The 21,876-nt window shown below is 39.7% G+C and overlaps 1 protein-coding gene across 4 annotated transcripts in view; it reads left to right on the top strand.

The window, feature by feature from the left end:
- The window catches only part of pde4d (phosphodiesterase 4D, cAMP-specific), a 213,732-nt gene that overhangs the window by 152,746 nt on the left and 39,110 nt on the right, over nt 1-21,876 (top strand). The window contains exon 1 of one of the 4 annotated variants that reach the window (XM_075467764.1): nt 4,927-5,845. The exons of the other annotated variants lie outside the window; for them this stretch is intronic. Within the exon in view, the coding sequence (XP_075323879.1) occupies nt 5,757-5,845 (89 nt within the window). The 5' untranslated portion in view covers nt 4,927-5,756. Of the gene's footprint in view, nt 1-4,926; nt 5,846-21,876 lie in introns of those variants that run through there. 4 annotated transcript variants of the gene reach the window in all.

The raw sequence follows: 21,876 nt of genomic DNA on the forward strand, positions 1-21,876 counted from the left end.
GAAATGATCAGATAAAGCAACATCGACGACATTCACGTTTGAAATAACAACACCCCTTGAAATGAGCACATCTAGAGTGTGCCCTCTGTTGTGGGTGGGCTCAGTCACATGCTGAGTTAGACCAAACATTTCAAGGACAGCAATGAGCTCTTTAGCTTCCTTGTTATGGGCTACATCCACATGCACATTCAAGTCCCCTGTTATGACTAAACAGTCAAAAGCAGTGCACACAATTGAAAGTAGTTCAATAAAATCATCAATAAAACAATTCTGTGGTGGTTTATAAATGGTGATATAAAGTATGGAAGATCGTTTTATCTCCATTTTGAATGAAACATACTCAAATGATGAAGAAAACCCAAATGACAACTTGTGGGTGGGTATATTGTCCCTGAACATGGCACAAACACCCCCACCCCTCTGGTTTTCTCGTGTTTCAGACACAAAATTGAAATGAGGTGGACTAGACTCAATCAGGACTGCATTTGCTGTGTTTTTGTCGAGCCATGTCTCAATTAAAAACATAAAATCAAGATTTTGAGAGGAAATAAAACAATTTATCAGGAATGATTTGTTACTTAAAGATCTGACATTGAGTACTGCGTGTTTGAGATAGTTGAACTGGATGCTGTGTTCTTGCAAGGGATGTGGATAAGATTTCTCTGATTGGACAGTCTGATTGTCCCTCTCTTCACTCTTCACTCCAGGGGCTCGATGGTTCTTTGAGGATAGAATTCTTGATCTTGCCATGTTTGGCGTGAGAGGAACCATTTTAATCCCTGATTTTACCAAGCTTTCAAGGTGATCAGGAAATCTCCTGGGTGACGGTGGAGACGAGAACGATGGTGAAACATCTCTGGAGGGTGTAGATGCAGCAGGTGGGTCCCAGGCCTGTGGTGAGGCCCGTGGTGAGGGCGATGGTGGAGCTGCTGAATCCTGTGTTCAGGATGCTGGAGGTGTTGCTGTGGCTGCTGTGGCTAAATCTTTTGATGGGTCCTTGGGTGGCGAGGCAGGAGTTCTTCTCTCACTCCTCTTCTCTCTCGGCGGCAGCACAGGACCCGGTCCTGGCCCAGGCCCATTCTGATGCCTCAGAGCGTGGAGGAGATTATCCGTCAGTCATCTCACTCCACCTCTGTTCAGGTGTGGGCCTTTTCTTTGAAACAGATCATCTCTTTGCCAGAAAAGATTAAAGTTCTCAATGAAATGAGGTCCTCTGGACTCACAGACTTTGGACAGCCATGTGTTCAACTGAAGCAGCCGGCTGAATTTGTTGATCCTCCTGTTGATGTTTGGGAGAGGTCTACTTATGAATGTTGGTATTGTCACTTTATCAAGACTCTCAAATAGTTTCTCAAAGTCTTTTTTTAAGATTTCAGACTGATCACCCCTTGGTGTTTTGCCAGTACCTCAGGTAGTAATCTTGTGATGTCAGAGACAGTGGCACTTGGATAGCTGCATGTAACCATTCTGTTTATGTTTATATTAAATATGGCTCCGTCTCCAAGCACAAGAGTATCTTTGACCTTGACACACGGCACAGTTTCTCTGTACATCTGCTGCTTTGTACCGTCTCTCTGTCTGTTACACTCAGTCACATATGGCTCTGACAGTGGTAAAAATCTGTTTGTTAACTTTATTCCGGGTGATGTTACATATCCTCTGTTGATACCAACAGTTTGACGTTTCTTCGGCTTAGCACCAAGTCCATCATACGTGTCTTTACAGAGTCTTGGAAAAGACACAGTATCATTTAGCTTTAAGTTGGAGGTAGCAGTTTTTTCACCCTTTCCTTTGGAAGTAAATGTGGACTTCTTACCACTGGATTCCATTGGGAGCATTTCATGAAGTCCCATTTCAGTTTCTAAGGCAAAAATCCTTTCTTGTAGCGTCCAAATTTCTTGTTGATAAATCCGACAGCTTTCACAGGGCATGTTGAAAGGATTGTAGTCGCTGGCTCGTCAGATAAGTTGTAAAAAGAATAAAAATGATTAAAAAAAGTCTTGGTTCACTTAAAAGAAAAAGAATAAAATTATATCCAAGACTTGTGGAAAGAAGTAAAATGATTTAAAAGCAAATAAAGCGGTGAGCAGCAGGAGGAAGCAAAGACACGTCTGGACTCTTCAGAAGCAGAAAGCTTCACAGTCTAGTTTATCTTTATCTGGAGCTGCTGTTTTTCTAGCTGTTTGATGCTCTTTTGTATTTGATCCCACACACAATAGCTAATGCAGCAAACGTTCTCCATCTACACAACTAACAGCTGCGGCTCCGTTGTAATGCGGCATATGAAAAATAAAAACACAAAAACATAATAAGTCCCTTCCTTCTGTCTTTTGGCCTCATTAAAATCAAAGAGTCAGAAAAACCTCTCCACTCCACCAGTGAGTAATTTTTAGTCCACTTAAACATTCTTCACATTCTACAGAGTGGCCCCTTGAAGGCCTCATGTCCCCATTAGATGTGGGAATCTAATTACAAATATCTGATTTGAAGGGGGAATGAGTTAACCTTTGCTGAAATGCCACTGCACAACCATCTGTGAATGGCAAGGAGGAGGACCAGGCCCAAGGCATTTCCAAAGTGACACACAGAATGATAGACAGTTGGCCTCCCTCGTGGTAACAATGTGCACCAGGCTCAGCTTTCTCTCGGTCTCTGGAGAGATTTCTTTTCCTATTTGAATGTAAAATATCTAGAATTTTTATGTTAATGTGATGATTGAGTAGCTGCACTAGCAAATGTGTTTGCTGATATATATTTGATTCTCCTCTCAATTTGCTTATCCACAGCAACTTTATAATAGGATTATTTGTTTAAACACAAAAAGTCATACATCGATTTTGTTGTTACAAAGCTTAGCCCACATTTCTTGGCAGGCTTTAAAATCTCAAGTTTATACGTCTTGCAAACTGCAGGAACTGACGCTTGCTGCTGAGATGATATGCTGGAACAGTTTTGTGATTTAACTCTAGAGGTTGTTCAACCTGTGTTCTCAGGACAATTGATCTGCAGAAAAAAATGAAGAAAAGTACTCTGCTAAATGTCAGGACACATGAAATCGATATGTACTTGTTCCGCCGTGTAATCCGGCCCCCTCCCCCTGATGCCCAGTTACAGAGACAGCTCACTAATGTAATGGAAAAAGCCTCCTGATTCAAATATGATGTGTTATTTTGTAGATGGAAAATACATCGTTCTGTTTACAAGCAGGGGTCACAGATGATGATACGTTAATACTGTTTCAGTACTTTATGGCTGCAATATGTTATCATGTTCACTGTGTTGGGCACATATTGTTGTTTCAAGGATTCTTTGTCCCTGCGTCATGGTTGCATTTAGTTTATTGTTCATAAATCTAAGCTTTCGCTCATGTACTTTCAACCCTATGTCTTGTTTTGGTCTGCAGGTAATGTGATTCTTTCTTTTTTTTTTTTAAAGAGATCCAGTTCAATCTTCTCTCTCCATCTCACTATCATCTGCCCCTCTTTTGCTTTCTATACAACACTCGCTTTATTTTTTATCCTCTCACCTCCACTCTTTTTCAGGTTGTGGGATTAATCGTGACAGCTCACCAGTGTTGAACAGAACCATTTCCAACAACAAAGCAGGGATTTAGATTATGCAATAGTGCACACATGCACACACATTTGCACTGGGACATACAGTGTATACTCTATTATTAGAATTCTGGCCCCAGTTTCAGTTTGTATGCATAGTACCTGAAACAATATGATCAGAGGCAGATGGAGAGTAAATGTTTTTCTAACATGAATAACAGGTCCTATGGTGTTCTTTAGCTGTTTTCTTGTTTAACCTTTAAAGGCTCCTACATTGAATTTTTGCTTCCTGTCGCAACTTAGGCTGCCAACGCTCAAAGTACCAACATCTCCTCAAAGAGTCAAATCTCTGTGTTAATTTTCCCCTAAAGCAGCTTCCTTGATATCCAAAACTCCTCCACCCTCACGGGTGTAGCTAAAGGTGCAGCCTCTCCGAGGCTGTGAGGTGGTTTGACTTTTGGCAGGGGTTAAGAAGCTGCTGACGTGTATGCTGGGCAGGATGTGTGCAAGAAGCAGTGCTGGATCCTGTTTTTCAGACCGCAGTAACTGAAGCTTTGGCTTTTAATTTAGAGCTCCCTAACACACACTTACGCGGAAACACACAAATTTAGTGTGCCAACCCCAACCTTGGGTTATAATGTCAAATACCCAAATTGATCTGTGCACATAAAGTCACTCACACACATGAAATGTAGATGTGCTGTGATCTGTCTTATCCTCGTTATGAAGTAGATTTACAAGAATGCATGACCTTTACTCCTTGTCGTTTTTGTGTTTTTCCAAAAGCCACCGGTGTAAAAACAGAAGAATGCATTACAACGCAGTAAGAGAAATTACATCCTGTATAACAGGTTCCTTGATACATACATACTGTGATGGGGCTTGTGCTGGCTTTCACAGTCACACACACCAACTATGTGTTTTACATACACTCACATGAGCAGGGAAAATAAGGCATTTGCTGTGTGGTTTGAAATGTAATGGTTCACTGGCAGGCATGCAGACTCCACAGACAGATGGGTTGTGCTTAGAGAAGCAAAAACAAAACACAAACTGACAGAGCTACAGCAACACTTATTGTCATGACAAAGGAGGGTTATAATACAGGCAAACACACATCAATCAAGGAAAGAGAAGTGGGGCAAGAGATTTGAGGGGACAAACTTCTGCCATCACCCTTACCCTTATTACACTATGGACTGAGGCATTCTGTGCACTAATTTGTGTATGCAAATTGTATTTGTGCAGACCTGCTCCTCTGAATGAAGTCTTAAGAGGATCAATAGGTTTAGCTAACTGAGTACAGCAGGCACACCTATTACAGAGTCAGGACATCCCACTGACTGGAGGGAGGGAGGGAGGGAGAGAGAGACGATCAGCCGCGAGACAGAGAGCAGGAGAGAAACTGAAGAGACGCTTCACTGTTTTGTTTTTCTCCCTCCCTTCTTCCTCACTTCCCTCCCTGGGAGATTGTGACAGGGCAGAACAGAGAGGCAGACACAAAATAAGAGAGACAAAGAGAGCAGAGCCAAGAGGATAAAAGCAAACCTGTGACTCTGTGCCTAACATGCTCTGTCATGCTGGTGTGACTACCGCTCCCTCTCCAACCGGCGTTGTTGACTGTCAGGAAAAAGGAATGTTTACCAGAGGAATGACTCCATGAACCAGTTCAACATGTGGATGTGGGACAGCAATTTCCAAACCTTCGCTGGTAGGATCCCACGGAAAAAAGAGCAGCAGCCGGAGAGCTTAGCTGGTCCTGTTGGGTGGCCGCCTGTGTGCTCGCACTGCTGACACTCTCACTTTGAAACTGACTTCAAACAAGGCTCAAGTCTTGCACTACCTTACAGTTTTTACTTTTTTAGTCACCACGTTTATTGGAATTTTTATTTTCTTCTGGAATTCAATGGATTTTATGGAGCTATATCGTTTTTTTTTTTTGCCTTGTTAGAAAGAAACTGAAGCATTTTGTTATGATGCTCTAGGACCAAGTAAGTGAAGCTAGAAGTTCTTCCCTGGAGGACCAGTCTGAATGTACGCATCACAGCAGTGGACTTTTACAGTACGATGGACCACTATATTATGTACTGGACCCTGCAGACACTGCCCCACAGTGTCTGCAGATAGATTACTTAATAGATAGGGGGGCTCACAGGGTGAGAGGTTAACAGAAAGGGGAATCAGTCCAGACAAAGCTTTGCTATGAAGCCTGGACGATGCCCAGGTGTTTCCAGCGATAGGTCCATGATGCATCTCAGCCATTTTCCCTTTAGAAGGCACTCCTGGATATGGTGAGTATTGCTTGTAGTAATGATAGAAGTGATTTTTTTTTTTTCTTTTCACGGAATTACTGCTGTCATTTAACTATATTTATGACTTAATTTCAAATAAGAAAATTGTCACTGGCATGAATTTTGATTTATTCTGTTTTTTGTTTTCATGGTATTAGTTAGAGTTCCCCCATGGCTGGCCCTGCCCAGTGTAATTTTTTTTTCTCGAGCTCAGCTCAGATGTATTCAGGGATATTTATTGTTAAATGGGCCAGACATTTCCTGTCATTTTCTCCCACACTAAATGCTTCAGTTGATCCATAAACTCGAGGGCAGGCCAGAAATAGCAAGCCAAGCACACAGAGGTGTTGTAATACTGAGACTGCTGTTAAAGAGGTGGAAAATGATTTAGGTTGAAGTGCTGGGTTGTTGGATTCTGCTGTCCTGTTTTGATTAGTGATAGATAGACTTGGTTTATAATGGGAATAGTTGTCTCTCTCCTTCTATGTTATGAACTGGGAGGGACCCAGAGGAGTCAGTGATGTCATCAGAAGGGGTTGCTGGGATGTGGACAATGTTTGTATTCCCAACAAAATTTTCCAGTGGGTTCAGTTTTTCACGCTGATCAGGCAAAAAAGAAATGTAGTCAGTTGACATTGCCTTAAACAACTGGATGCCCCCTGTCTAACAAAGCTGTCAAATATCATTTGTTAACATGCCCTTCCCTGTCGTTAAACACCTCTCATGCAAACACAGACTTCATTTTACTACACATAAGCAAAGTCTCACCTACATTTTGTTTTTCTTTCATGCATAAACAGCTGTGGGCCTCTGGATATTCTCTATATTGTTTATATCGTGCTGAATGCAAAGCACAGAACTGTACACTGTTTTATCAATTCCAATGACTTTACTCTTTACAATTGTGTATGATGCATTAGAAGGCAGGAGGATATGAAAACATCTCTAGATTTGATACAGGCTACTTTATGGATTTGGCACAAATTCCACTTGTTGATTCAATTGATGCATCTGCTCATATTGCTGAAAAGAAAGACGTATTATAATGCCAGTAAGTATATTTAAGTGTTGAATCCAACATCACTTAGCAAACTGAGTAAATTGTTGGTGTGAATATTTTATGCAGTGGCATTAATTAGCTTTTCCAGCCAGTGAGCTTCAGAGAAGTGAATGGAAGACGGATTCTATACAGGCACCATGGAACAGACGAAAACATATGTAAGCAAGTCCCCGCCGCTCAGAGTGCTCGCATGTGAACACATACAGAAACAGGGTTGGCCTTAGGAAGTTAGGAAGTAGAACACAAAGGTAATATTCTTGATTATCATAGGAATTATTTTACCTTTAACAAACATTGACATCAATAAAGTCTTCCCTTGATGCCGTTTTTTCTTGTTTAAATTCCCTTTAAAAAAAACTTGCTAAGATGTGACTCACAGCATGCTGGAATGTATTGTGCTGCTGAATTGGATGAATGTTGCAAGCATAGTTATAATGTTAGAACAACAATTCAGGGCTGTCATAGTTGTCAGATTTGAGCATTGGTCTCTGAAAATGGGAGATCCGCCTGTCAGAGTCCATTTAAACCCCATGCAAGATTCTTTTTCCTTTCTGTCTTTACACAGCAATTTTACGTACCACATGACTAAGTTTGTGTGTGTGTGTGTGTGTGTGTGTGTGTGTGTGTGTGCGTAGGAGCAAAGAGGAGCTTTCAGGAGGACCTGTATTATTCATTGCACCTTGATAATGGACTCATCCTCCTCTCTCTGTACCAGACCTGTATAGCACTGAGAAAATCAGCCTCATAAAGATTACAAAAAGATGAATATATTTCTAGCAAAGATATGTACATGCACTCTCCCACTCATGAACACAAAAGTTGAACCTTTTGAAGACTAAAAATAACACATTTGAGATTGTTAAGCTCAGATGGCCATGACACTTTTGCCATTCAGGAACATACACTCTTTTAGTATCTCAGCAGATATCGCAGCTTTAGTCTATTGCTGTTATTTTTTACTCTTTATTCATTTGCTGGATTTCATAAAATTGACCCCAAAATGCTTCTGAAAGCCAGCTAGACAGTTGGCAATCAAGCAATGCTATACAAAGAATCTGTAAATTAAAGTTAACATGATAATTGATCACCAAATGTTAAGATAATATAACACAAAAGGCAGTTACTCCTGAAAACTCATCAGCATGGTAACATTACTGCAGATTTAAAGCCTGGTTCAAAAGCAGGTCCCAAATTTCATTTCGAAAAAAGTCAGAGACCATGCCATTCCTTTGTACTTTTTGGGGACACAATTCAACATTTTAAGAAAAATTGAATGGGGATCCCTGTTATCAAACTGGATACAAGAAAATAAATGAAAATAAATCTTTGGTGTGAGGAGGCGCAGCTTTGTTTAAAGTTTTACAAACAAGACTTTTAGAATCTACTCTACAAGATACACGCTGCCATTACCGTGAGAGCCTTCTTCTAATTTTAGTAGAATTTGGTAACAGTTTTTTTTTCAGTAGACCTTTTACATCCAATGAAAAGTGAATCTGATAGTCTAACCGGTTAGTAACAAAAGTGTCCATTAGCATTTCTCTGAGTTATAAAAGGTTATCACTTCAGTAATAATCTACTGACAAAAAGGACGCTTTAATTATCTTGCTGAGATGAGAATTGAGATCGAGGGATTAAAATAATTCCCAAGTTGCTGATTTGTGTTATAATCAGTTTGATAAACCACCAAACACTTAGTTCAGTTTTTCACTTGCTGCTTTGGGTCCTATTGAATGTTTTATTATATTTTAGTTTTGCAATAATGTGAAAGAAGCAATCCGAGCCTGCAGCACAATAGGGTCATTTGTCAACGCAGAGGGGTAAAACTGTGTATTGTGCACGGAATTGACAGTGATGGTGAACAATGCTAAACAAGATCAGACATGACCAATGGGCTGTATGGATAATTTAATGTATATTAGCTTTCAGCTATGGGCACTTTTTTGCCCACATTTTTATGTTGTATGTTGCCCTCAGCCCCGCAATGAATAAACTGAGATGTATGATTGTCTAAACTTCATTAAACACTAACCAGAAAGGAGATGAAAAGTGTGTGTAGTAATCCAATTAAGTGAATCCAGTGCCTCAGAGATCAGGAGAGGGAATAGGCAAGACTATATTTAGAACAAAGATTGCAGATGCTTTGCTGCATGTCTTTTCTCTCTCCCTATCCACCACTAAACATTGGAGCATGTGTGTAGTCACTGGATAAGAAACGATTTAAAAAGGATATTTTTGTAGATTTTATTAAAGGTTTTGTAGAATATCAAGTCTCATTCTCCCAGCTCACATTCTCCTCCTACCTCCCTTGCTTTCAGTGGCCTCATAGGTGGCTACCTCAGATGCATTTTGTCCATATGATAACAAGACAACTGTCATTTTTTACGGTTGCACATTGTCTTTGATTCTAGTGCTGCTACTCAGTCTCAGCCAAACTTTAGATTGCTTCCTATCAGTCTTAGTCACTTTGTAGGTACCAAGGCAGAGATTTTAGAATGTGCTTTTTGGAGACAGCAGAGACTTGCTGACAGTTTTAAGAAGACCCAGTCATTAGTCATTGTAGTCCCAGAGAACCCCAGCACTTACTGTGTAATCGTGAGTGTGTGTACAAAATACAGATCTTCTTCTCACTTCCAGCATCAATCTTCGCCATCCTGCTGTGCAGGAGGATGCTGACATCCTCAGCCTTATTAAGGGGGCTCCCCATTCACTCCCCCTGAATAAGGCCACACAGTCTAACACTTCTTCCTTCTTAACACTTTTTCTTACACTTTGTCTTCTCACATAAACCTGGCTGCTTTGTGAGTGTGCACAATGAATGAAATGATGGATATCCACACTGGGTTTGCACACTATGTATTGATTCTTTCTGTGCTTTGCAGTCCAAATAAAAAATGACTGATGGGAGCGCCATATAACTCAACTGATTGAGCAGGCGTCCTATGTACAGAGGCTGTGGTTTCTGGACGCAACCGGCCCAGGTTTGATTCCCATCCTGGAGCCCTTTGCTGCATGTATTCTCCCACTCTCTCTGCCCTCTTTCCATTCTACCCACTCTTAAATCCTTGCAAGTCGCTTTGGATAAAAGCGTCCGCTTAATGCATAAATGTAAATGAATAAAGACCACTCGTGCCCCAAAAAGCTCTGCTGTGATAATGCAGCTTTCATGTACAGTATATATGAGTGGGCTTGGATAGAGTCTTTGTGGCAGAAATCTGTTTGTTTCTCATTCATGCTGCCAGTTATGTTTTGATTGGCATTACATAACCCAGTTGGGAAAAAAAAGCTTGGATTTGATAGGAGCATTAGTGAATTCTTGTTCTGCTTATTTTTAAACCTGAATTCTAAACATGTGCTTTGCTGCAGGCTCTCTTTTGATTGAATTCAAAATTGATTTTACTTCTGTTTAACCATATATCAAAATGGAAAAGCAGATCCAAGTGACAAACTCCATGTCAAAAACGTTGCCGTGTTTGTGAAACTGAACTGGTTGCATTTTGAGCTGATGTGGAAGTGGGGTTTGCATGGTATGGGTAATCACTGGGATATCAAGATATTAAGTGGAAGCTGGTAACCCCAACTTTTCCAAGAGGCGGTGCACTGTTAAATTGATTATTAAGCCACTTGAGGCATAACAGACACATTCTTGCTGTCGTGCTTGAATTTCTTAGTTTGATAGTTTAATCTGCACACAAGGATAGCACGCACTGCTTTTGAGACAAAGACTCTACAGTTTCACCTTCTCTATGTTGGGGACATTTCATTTGCCTTTTTTTTAATTGTTAAATGATCAGCTCATCATTTTGCACCTAATTTTTCCTGTCATCTTGCTGTTAGTCTGTATTTGTCTAAGCAACGAGTCAGTTAGTACTGGCAGTCTTATGTCTCTCTCTTTCCCAGCCTTCCACCAGCTTCATCACCCAGTTGCCTGTCACACATTGCTGCTCTTGGATTTCACATTGTTTGTTTCTCCCACTTATTTACAATTAATCCCTTTTTCCTCTTTAACTTACAGACGGACCTCATAGGTTACACAAAACATATTAGTTGAGATGCCGTGTTAAATGAGGAATGTCTATTGAGGCTGTGTTGTCGTTAGTCACTGCAGCATTGCAGTGCCCAAAACACTCTCCGGCAGACAACAGGAGACAAACACGCGGCAGTGTTAGCGTTGTAAAAATAATTGGACATTTCAGAGGTTTTTCTCATCTAGACAAATACAATGAGTCAACCTTTGTGCATATTTGTCTGTTTATGTGGTTAATATTGGACTGCTCTCACCATTTATTACTAATTCTATAATCATTGAGTCTCCATTGTCCTTTAGCAATATTGTTTCTGTAGAGCTAAATGTGACCATTTCCTCCACTGTCTTCAGTAAGTATGAGTAATAAATGAACATTTGTAAGACAGAAAGATACAATGCACTCTTTACAGCCTAGCTTCAGTGGTTATGGCTAAGTGACACCATAGTTACATAACTGTCTCTGAGTACATGTAGAATTAATACGGGGACCTCCGTTCCTCACAAGGACCTTGAGGCATCTTTGGCATCAATTTAATTTTAAATGTCTTTTTCATTTAAGCTTTAATAATTTCAGCTGCAGCCATCTTTCGCTGCTGTCCACACAGCAGCTGCTGAGTAGGGTATTCACTCATGTATTCATCTGCGGTACAGAGGCAAGAAGATGGACAGATCAATATTGTAGGTAGAGCAATAACTGCAGGTTCTTCTATTAGCTCCTTATAAATCTGAAGCAGAAATATTTCTTTGATGAAAGGAGCTTGGACTGCTGTGCAGTGGCAGACGACAATGCTAGATGTTTGTGATAGTTAAATGTGAAGGTAAAAGTTGGTAACTAACACCATATATTTTGCTTTAACCCCAAGTACTCGACAATCCAGCTGTCTGTTCTGAGTAACTGTGGTTTGATACCATCTTTTTTTTTGGCCTTTCAATTTTTTCTCTCCTTTGTTTGAAGTAATTTGAATGTCTTAGATTTAGACTTCTTACTGAGCAAAGCACACAACATTAAGTTGTTATGGCTCACAGAAACTATTTTTTTTACATAATATGCTTTTCTAAGCTGATAAATATACACACAAATGATTAAAACAACAGCTTCTCTGTCTACTATGTAGAGTATCTTTTTATTGATACAAACTGCGATTATGTTTTCCTAAGATTCACAGTGGCTGATGGCTAAACAAAACGAAGTACCCAAATATCTTTACAGTTCATTCGTGCACTTCACCCAAAAAAACTAGATTTTTGCCAACAGATGTTATCAAGTCCCTTTCCTGCAGGAAGAAAGCAGCTCTCTGGGAGCAGTTAGTTGGATACCCCCACTGCAGATGAAAAACAAACGGTTGTAATGAAACAAAAAGATGTGGTGAATAATGTTTCAAGGAAAACAGTGTGGAGGCTTAGCCCTGGGGTTTTCATTAAGATAAACTCAGTCAGAAAGTTTTAAGGCTCTCTGTCTGAGGGTATGGGTGGTTTGGCGGTTCATCTGTCTTTGATTTCTGGACTGCTTTTGAGAGAAGTTTTACCTGGTAACCCCTGTTAGATTTTGATTTCCCAGCAAGTTTTGACTTACCCAAGAAATCTACACACATTCTGAGCAGTTGACGTATATCTGCTCAGCTGTTTTTTTTTCCCATTGCCTCCCTTGCCGTCTGTTACAGTCATAACATACAGGGCATCAAATGTAATGGGAATTACCTCTTATTAGTAGAAAAACAGGGTAATGACGTAGTTCATCTCATGAGGGAATTGCTTTTGACGATGGTGGTGATTTGGATTGCCACGGTGACGACAGCATGTATTAGGAGGCGTAGAAAAAGATTAGAAAGGCTTAGCCTGAGAGAGGGAGTCCCCTCTCTTCCACATGTGTGCGCACATACCTCATTGGATTTGAAAATATTACAGACTTATGCAGACTTATAAATCCTGCTAATGCTTACAAGGAAACCTGTGAAGGTAAAAGAATGTCAATGATTTTTGGGTGAGTGTTAGCAAAGATGACGCCATATTATGAAGCTGGTACAAAGCTCAGGGCTCATTTAGAGTTCTCTTGTGATTGTTTCTTTTTCTCTCTTTTGTTTAATTTTATTGATGCATTGTGTCAGACTTCCCCTCAAACTCTACATATACAGTCTCTTTTTATAACTGGTGTTTAGTCTGCATTTTTTACCTTCCTTTGCAAGTGCTGTAATATTATGAACGCATTTGTTCGCTGCTTCCTTCGTGGAAACTCCCACTTGCACAACCCTAACTGGAACTCTTCCTATCCATCCGGTAAAACGGATTCTCACATTGCATGTTGAAAAAAACAACTAGCTCAGTAGGACATATATAATGAACAAGTTTATGACAACATTGAGGATCTTTACTGATTTTCTACATAGCGTGGCATGCGTAGTCAACTTTTAATTCAATTTTCTGCCCATTTTAGCACAGATTTGGTATTTTCCTTTGCACAAATATCCAGTTTCATTTCATTCATTTACCGGTATTGGGTTGAGATTACAGTAGTTGAGTTGAGCCGTTGAGGAAACTTCTTTCCTGTCACACCAGCCTGGGTACATAGTTTGGAAATTTGAAACTGTCAGTTGCAACTATCGCAAAAGTTAGCAACAGCCCTAATGTCCAAAGACCTGAAACAAGCTTCATGTATTAAAGTGTTTAGAATCTTTAGATATCCTAAATAATTGCATAGCTTGGTGTTTTTACAATTCAGTGACAATGGATGTATGTGCAGTATAGCTCATTTGCTGCCCTGCAAACTGTAAGTGAAACCTTGTTGAGCTGCAATAGGTTTGCAGTCTACTCAATGGGTTACACTGGAATAGATACTCTGCATGCTGTTGATGCTAATATTACACGCTGATATCCTTGTCTTCAGCCCTGGCAATTCACCCTTAAGTTGCGTCATTATGATTGTGTTTTAATTTGGTCGCCTTTGTCATCTATCTCCTCACATAACAAGGAAAAAGATGTTCTAAAATGCTTCTCTGCATATAACTATCGCACTGCTTATTTGAAAACATTAACATTTTACATGTTAATGGATCACCTGTCAGCATAATTCAGGTTCTGCTGTGTAATAAAGTACGTGAACTTCAAAACTTTTGAAAACCAAAATGTGGAAAATCAGCTACTTTATGCATCTTGGCTGTTCAGAGCTGCATTCAGGGGCTGGTGTTGGCTTTGAATTAAATTAGGAAAACAATACATTGTTCGGTTATTGGACTGTTAGTAAGTAGACACATTGTAACAAGACAAAAATCTATAACTCTAAGCAGATTTGCAAGTCAGTATTTTTCCTTGTAGCACACATTCAGCCGTGGTCTGTGGTTCATTAACCTTTACATAAGGTTAACAAGTTCGTAGTAACCATTTCCAGAGGGGGAGGAGGTTGCTCCTGGATAAACTGCATATAAGGCTGTAGTATAATTAAGGAAGCTACTAAACTGCTAGTGTTCTCTGACTATGTTTTGAGGAACAGCTTAGTATGGATTACCTGCTCAGGGCATCCTTGGCGCACTGTGGCAGGGAATCCCTTACATGCATAAATATGTGGCCATATGCAGCTACGCACTTTCAACAGTGCAGTGATGTCATCAAGGTTTTAATGAAGGATTACTCTGACATCACTGGGGTTGTTGCCAAGTTAAACCTCTTAACTTCGCTTGAGGTGCACTTGAGCTAGAGCTGTGTGCTTATGTGTGATATGTAAAAGCCTGCTGTGCATATTGTTCACCACATGAGTGGCAGCATCTTGCTATCATCCATTCGTTCATTTCCCTATTAATGTATCCATAAAAAAACTGTCCCAGTTTTCCAGCCAAAACAATGTCTTTGATGTCTACAACTGAGCGTTTACCTTGTGGTGTTGATTTAGCAGCAGATCAAGACCCATGTTATGATATTATCACTTAATTTGTGCTCCCAGTGCACATTGGCATCCTGTTGAAAGCACACAAAGGATCATGGAAGTTATACCCAAAGCACATTTGATGTGGGTTTTGTTCTGATATGGTACGCCAAACACGGCACAGAAAACTTAATTTACAAAACAACCTCTTAGATTAGTGTCTAATGCTGTTATCACATTTGGCTTGTGCTAGTACAGATTACTTATCCCAGTAGGACCTAAGGCTCCATTTAAAAAAGCCTTCTAAAACTTACAGTAAGTATTGTTAAAAAAAACTTGACAGACTTTCTCATTATCTAATTCTGGTTGAAACGTGAAATAAACACGATTTAAGAGCTAAAACTTTGGGTTCATTACAAATTAATGTTTTCCCCTCACAGTTCATCAGAACTTCCATAAAAAATATTTTTCATACGTCTTGAAATTCATGACCCTAACACTGCATTAGGCTCTGAAAGAGGAAGCTCACAAACAGATTGCATAAACGCCAAAGGGCACCTGCCTGGATTGTAAGCGGCTGCTTTTGTTTGTGTTTGAGCCAGTGGTCCCTGTGACTTTGTAGGTGTACCACGATTGAATGTTAGTGACAGTGGAATATCAAAACCCCTGCTTACACATTAACAGTGAAAAGCCAGCAAGCAGAGCTGTATTTATTTTCATGGTTTCAGACGTATTTTGAACCTAAGCACAAAAATTCACAAGCCTGCTTTTTGTGTGGAAGATTGGTTGTGGTGTTCAAGCTGTCCTGAGACAGTTCCCCCTCATGACGATACAGTATAGCGCTATAGGTTTTGACGCCTTGGAAAAGCAGGGAATTATACTTTTAACTGTTCCTCTTTACTAGATGGAGGATACAAAATATGTATATTTGTCAGGCTGGTTTGCTATGTCTGAGGTCTGTGCTGACACAAATGTTTTGTCTTTTTTTCCTTCAAACTGGTCTCAGTACATGGTTCACACATTCATACTGTACAGCATCACTTCAGCTCCAACACATCACGACACACACTCTCTCTCTCCTCCCTCGGTTGTCAGTCTATGCAGCAAAATGCAGCGCACGTGCAGCACGAGCAAGAGATTTAGATTTTGTGTCCTATATTCGGTAGCAACACTCGTTTACGCTTTTCATTTTGTAGAGGGGGTGCCATCTATTCTCCATTGTGCTCTGGTGAGTGTGTGTGAGACAAACAGCTTAAATCCTCTCTCGCCTGTGAGCCAGCTTGATGTATAAATAGAGCTCAGGTAAATCATGCATTGCTGCTGTTAAATATGAAGTGGCTGCTGTTAATACCTCATTTCTTGGTTTGATCCACAGTAACTTCCTGCATTGCAAGTTTTGGACTGATATTCTTGTTTAGGAGTAACATATAAATTCACAGCCCTCAAACCGGTGCTGATTGTATAACTTCACCGAGTCTTTGTATCCTTGACCCTGTCGTTCTCAATCTATCATAACACAATCTGCTGTCGTGTCCTTAGCAACTGAGGGCTGATTGGTTGTGAAGACCTACCTGTCCCTTTTGAATTCTGCCAGGTCACCATAGTAACCATATTATAAACATGAATGTAGCAGGGGACTGTGAAGGCAGGCTGGAAGCGGGAGTCTAGCTATGGCAAAGGAATTGCTCATTGATATACATAACACCAGCTCTTATCAAGCAAATACCGTGTTGCATGAATCCTAATTACCTTTCTATTGTTTCCTCTTAATCACATTACCTATGCTGATTTATAAACTTGAAAACAGCTATGCAGTCATTGTAATCATATTCAGTTTTTTTGCAGAGGCAGCAGAGGTGCAGTTGCCAAGGCCGTGAGCTACAACAGTAGCTTTGGACTTATTTGTCATCATGCAGCAGCAGCACACCATTGCCCTTTGCTTTCGATAGAATTCACATGAAGGGCTTCTCTTGATGGACAAATCAGCTGTGAGAACGTGATAGACAGATAGAGAGCACATCTTCTCCCTCCATTTCACTATTTTTGCTTGCTTTTGGACAAAGATTTGCAACAGAGTGCTACCTACAGAAACCATTGACCAAATATGTGTTTATTTGTTCAGCCACAATTCATTTTAATACTTCTCTTTCAAAGGAAATGGTAGCCTATATACAGCAGAAGACATCAGAAGACAATGCTTTTATTGACTTCCGAACAACATTGGTTGGAAATAGAATAGAATAGAAGTACTTTATTCATCCCAGCTGGGAAATTACTTTAATACCCTAAAAACAGTGAACAGACAACAAGATAAAACTAAAACTTTATAACTTTATATCCATAGAGTACAGTCAAAACTTTGAATATGCAGTATTTACCTTTTTTCTTGAATAAATCCTAATTTTCTGTTGGATTTCAGCAACATGTTGTGGTAAACATGAAATAAGGAGATCTGCTTTAGGTTGGAACTTTGAACTGCAGGCATGCCAGTTTAGCAGCCAGACTTTTTACCTTCATTGAAAAAAATGAATTTCCTCTTCAATCCATATGCCCAAAATTTGATTTGTCAGACCACAAACCAGTTTTGCAGTTCAGTCGATCTTAATCAAGCACTATAAGTTAATGATGTGCTATCCGTTTCTGGAGGTGGTTCATATAGGTTTGGTTACCTTTGCTTGGTATTGTTTTAACTAGCATTGTTGCATTGTTTTATTAATATTTTTTTTCTTTTGTCTTCCTGAGCCAATTCAGTAACTCGTCAACAGCGCCTGTTTTTACTGTCTCTTGGTTTTTAAGGACAGACATTTAGTTGGCTTCTCAGAGGCTTTTAATGATGCTATTTAAGGTTTTTAGGCCCTGCCACATTACTGACTAAATTTATTTAAATTTAAGAATAATTTTCTCACATTAGTAATCAAAACATTTCAATTCCTTTCAAATATGATGTATTGTATATCATTTGACATTGGTGATGCAGTGTGTATGTTGTATGAACATGTTTTAGGTACAGCGGTTCTGGCTTACGGCTTAAAGCCCCAGGGACACTGAATGACGACAGTTGCTTGGCACTCTGTCACAGCACGTCGCTGGCACTGACAGTGTGTGGCCAACTCGGCAGCTAGACAAACGTGCTGTGATGGAGACAGTGTGTTTTTGCGAGCAAGAGACGTAGAGCTTTGTGTAGTGTTGCTGTAATGATCCGCCTGTATTTTGCATGTTGTGGTGTGTAGCTCAATTATACTTGCATTCTGACAGTTCCCGTGTGTTTGTGTGTTCAGCTGTTCAGTAAGAATGAAGGGGCTTGACATTTTCTGTCATTGCAACTACGACTTTGACAGCCTCCCTGTCCACCCAAGAGATGTTGTCACATGCTGGCTGCTTCTGTCAAAGCTGAGCAGAAGCCGTGACTCCGAAGAGATTTGCTCCTCTGTGCGTTTGTGCTGCTGTTAGATGTGCTGCTACCTACCAACATCTGCGTTTTCCCTGCAGGGAAGATTGTCCCCTGGTGGTAGTTGAGAACAGAACACTCCAATGGTAACCAGTAGAGAAATAAATAGATAAAAACAGACCAAATAGAAAAACAGAAGAAGAAAAAATAAACTGCCATTCCAACAAATGTAAATTCCTTAAAAGGGAAATTTTGTGCCCAGTTGATCAAATCCAATTTTTAGTTTTAGTTATTATGACACGTTTTTTTTCAGTGATAGCTGTTTAAACTAATCTAAAACCAACTTAAAAATGTACTTCAAATCAGTGTTTCATTTTGAATATTCTCACATATCTTTGTGAGCCAACACATTAGGTTTGCTGTCACAAAGACGTATGAGCTCTGTGTTTGTTTTGGACTCTGCTGCCCCCTAGTGGGTTTTTTCTTTAAAAAAAAAAATGTATTTACCAGATAGAAGACTGAGATGGGACTTGTTGTTTCGGGCTATTTCATTCAATAATATTAAATGTCTCTGTCAGACAAAAAGTGGTTGGCTTGTTCTTGGATTTATCAGGATCTGACATGAATGATCAAACCATAAAAGTGGTTAATAGTGTACACTTTGTCTGTCCAGTCGTTTTTTAAAAAATCTTTTTCTCACCAATAACATTGTGCTAATGAGCAGTTTGTTTGACATGTAAAATATTTGAAAACTGCTCTGCTATTTCATACAACTACTATAACCATACAATTACCACGACTACTTCTTTTTGTATTAATGTTCATAATTCATACGATTCAGTATGCTTTGTGCTTCCCTTAACATTTGACAATGATAGCTCTTGATAAGAGTCTTGATACCATTAGAAAAACAGATACCTGAAAACAGAGCGTTAATTCCAAAGAATTTAGTTTATGCTGGACGATTATTTGTATATTTATATTGCCGGTTTGCACACAGATAGAGGCGATATCAGATACATACCATCAGTACCTGCAGTGTAAGCAACTATGTTAACACTGATGCATTTATGTTTTAATCTGTACTTTTGATAGCCATCATACTGCTACTGTCATAAGTTTTGTTTTTTTCCTGTATCATACTCATGCACTAATCCATTAAAAAGCATGACATAAAGTTAATAGCCATTGAATTTGTGGCCAGATTATCTGACTTTGCAGGAGGTCTACAGTGTAACTACATCACTACTAGTGACTGTTACAGCTGTCAATACTGACTATAGTTGGTCGTGTGAGAGAAAAGCTAAATTAGTTTGCTCTACCTGTGCACTTTGCTCCTCTCTCATCTGCATATCTTCCTCTCTCCCCATCACTCTCTATATTTTTCCATCTTTTTCTCTTTATAAGTCACACCCATCCTGACCCCTCTCTTCTCCTCACACACAGCTCCCTCCTCTCTACTGAGGTAGCTTTATCAGCCTTGTCGCATCCTCCTTTCTCCCTCTTTCTCTGTGCATTTGTCTAGACACAAGTGCATGTGTAGTACTGTTCATCAACAATGAGTTTACCGGTGAACTCAGATTATCTATCTTTGGAAAAGATAGCCCGCTATCGCCACGCCTGCTCCAATGGCTCACCCTATGCTACGAACAAGCCCATCGACATCAAACCTCGTGGAAGGAGAGGGTAGGCGCTTCTCTGAAACAGTTTTTGGGAGAGTGTGTCAGTAAATAGACGTAAACCTAATGTTTGATTTTTATTGTTGACATGTGCATTCACTAAATAGCTTGTTCTTTACATATAGTCGGCATCCAGCTCTTTTTTTTTTTTTTTGCAAGTGGCAAGTTCAGATGATGTAAATTTGAAATTGAGAAGTGTAAAACTTAAGACAAATGTCTCCTATTGCTTTGTGTGTGTACTCTTGGACATGGTAATGAACATGTGTTTGGATTTAGGTATTTGTATGAGTTGTATGAATGCACACACAGCGTGTTTGTTCTTTCTTATCAGAACATAAGCTGATAAATAGTTCCACCCAGACAACGCAGAACTGGAGCTGCCCTCACAGCCGAGTGTTGTGTAAACGGCCGTTGCTTGGTGGCTGCTCTTATTGTTAGCGCTCTGTAGTTCTACTGTTTGCTCTGATAAACCCATAGTGGTGGCCTGAAGTACGTGTAATTGTGTGTATGTGCATGTTTGTGTCTCTTTGTGTTACATGGAAAAAAGCTATTTTCCAGTCTTTTCAGAAAACAGGCCTGAGAGCAAGGTAAATGACAGATATGCAAGTTCTATCAAGTAAACATCTAAAGCATAGAGGACTAGAGGGGGTCAGGTGGGTTCACTAATGACCAGAGGGCAAGCTAATCATCAGAGCACTCTCTGCCCATTAAAGCTCACACAGAAATTTTAAGACCTTGTTAGGCCCATTTTCCTTCTGCATTTATCTGACTAACATGTATTCCACAGCCTCAGTAAGTGCGGTCATTGATGTTCTTTCTTGTATATCTGAGAGTGTGTCCATAAATAATCATTTAAGTTATGTGTATGTCTGCCTATTCAGTGTTTAGATGCAGGAGTAATGGCTGGTGGCAGTTGCATACTGTACATATAGATATGGACGGAGCCTTGTCAATACTGAGGACCAGCCATCTGTGCTCCAGTCCCTGCTCCCCGGTTAAGTGCAATTTATATCACCATTTAATGGATGTGTTTGTCTGCATTGATTCTGAACCTGGTTCACAGAGAATGACCTTTGAAGAAAAAAAAAAAGAAAAAGAACTGAATCAATAATCTTGAAAGCTATTGTGTTCTTTAAACCACTGGTTCTGTGACAAGAATTAATAACACTAGGTGGCACTGATGTCTCTCTGACCTCCACAGACTAACCCACAAGAGGCCTTTAATGTGTTATATGCTCTCATAAACTCTTGCTTATTAAGTGGTGCTAACGGTATTTGACACCAGTGACATGGTACATTTAGCTCGTAATTTAACTAATACGAGTTGCCCTAAACGTTAATGCAGCTTATGCTGTTATAGAAGTTTTGTAGACGGTAAAGTAAAATGACATTTTACTAAATAGTTCATATACTACAGTTCTATTATTTCCATCCATAGAATACTGTAAAAAACAAAAGACCCACATAAATTTGTATTTAAAAAAAAAAAAAATGTATGTTAAGGCTGTGGATCATTCCTGGTATAAAGAGAGAGATACTCATTGCTAATGCGATGAAGTAAGATTGTTATATTTTCTTTTTAGATGTTCTTTTTCACTGCTTTTGTCTTACTCTTCTGCTTCCTGAGTATGGTAGTATTGTAGCTTATACATAAATACCCATTATGTGTAAACATGTGTTATTAAGTTGATGAGGACATCTGTTTTACGACTACAGAGAGTTTAGACGTGTGTTTAGTGATTTGTCTAAGTTAGTTTCATAAGATAAAGCACAAGGGTGCTCACTCACGTCACATCATCAGTTTAATGGAAAGGAGAGCAAGTCTGTGAAGGACTTGGAAGTTTTTATACAAGTTGTTGAATGTGGTAAGGTGACAGGAGTTGGACAATATTTACAGTTGTCTTGTCATCATATGATCTGCTGTGTTTTCATTTAGGATTGATAGGGTTTCAGCATGGAGAAGAGGCTGCCAGTTTATAAGACCATGACTGCGTAACGTATGTTCAAGTATGGCACCATCCACACTG

The sequence above is a fragment of the Odontesthes bonariensis genome, chromosome 6, assembly GCF_027942865.1.
Source record: "Odontesthes bonariensis isolate fOdoBon6 chromosome 6, fOdoBon6.hap1, whole genome shotgun sequence".
Lineage (NCBI taxonomy): Eukaryota > Metazoa > Chordata > Actinopteri > Atheriniformes > Atherinopsidae > Odontesthes > Odontesthes bonariensis.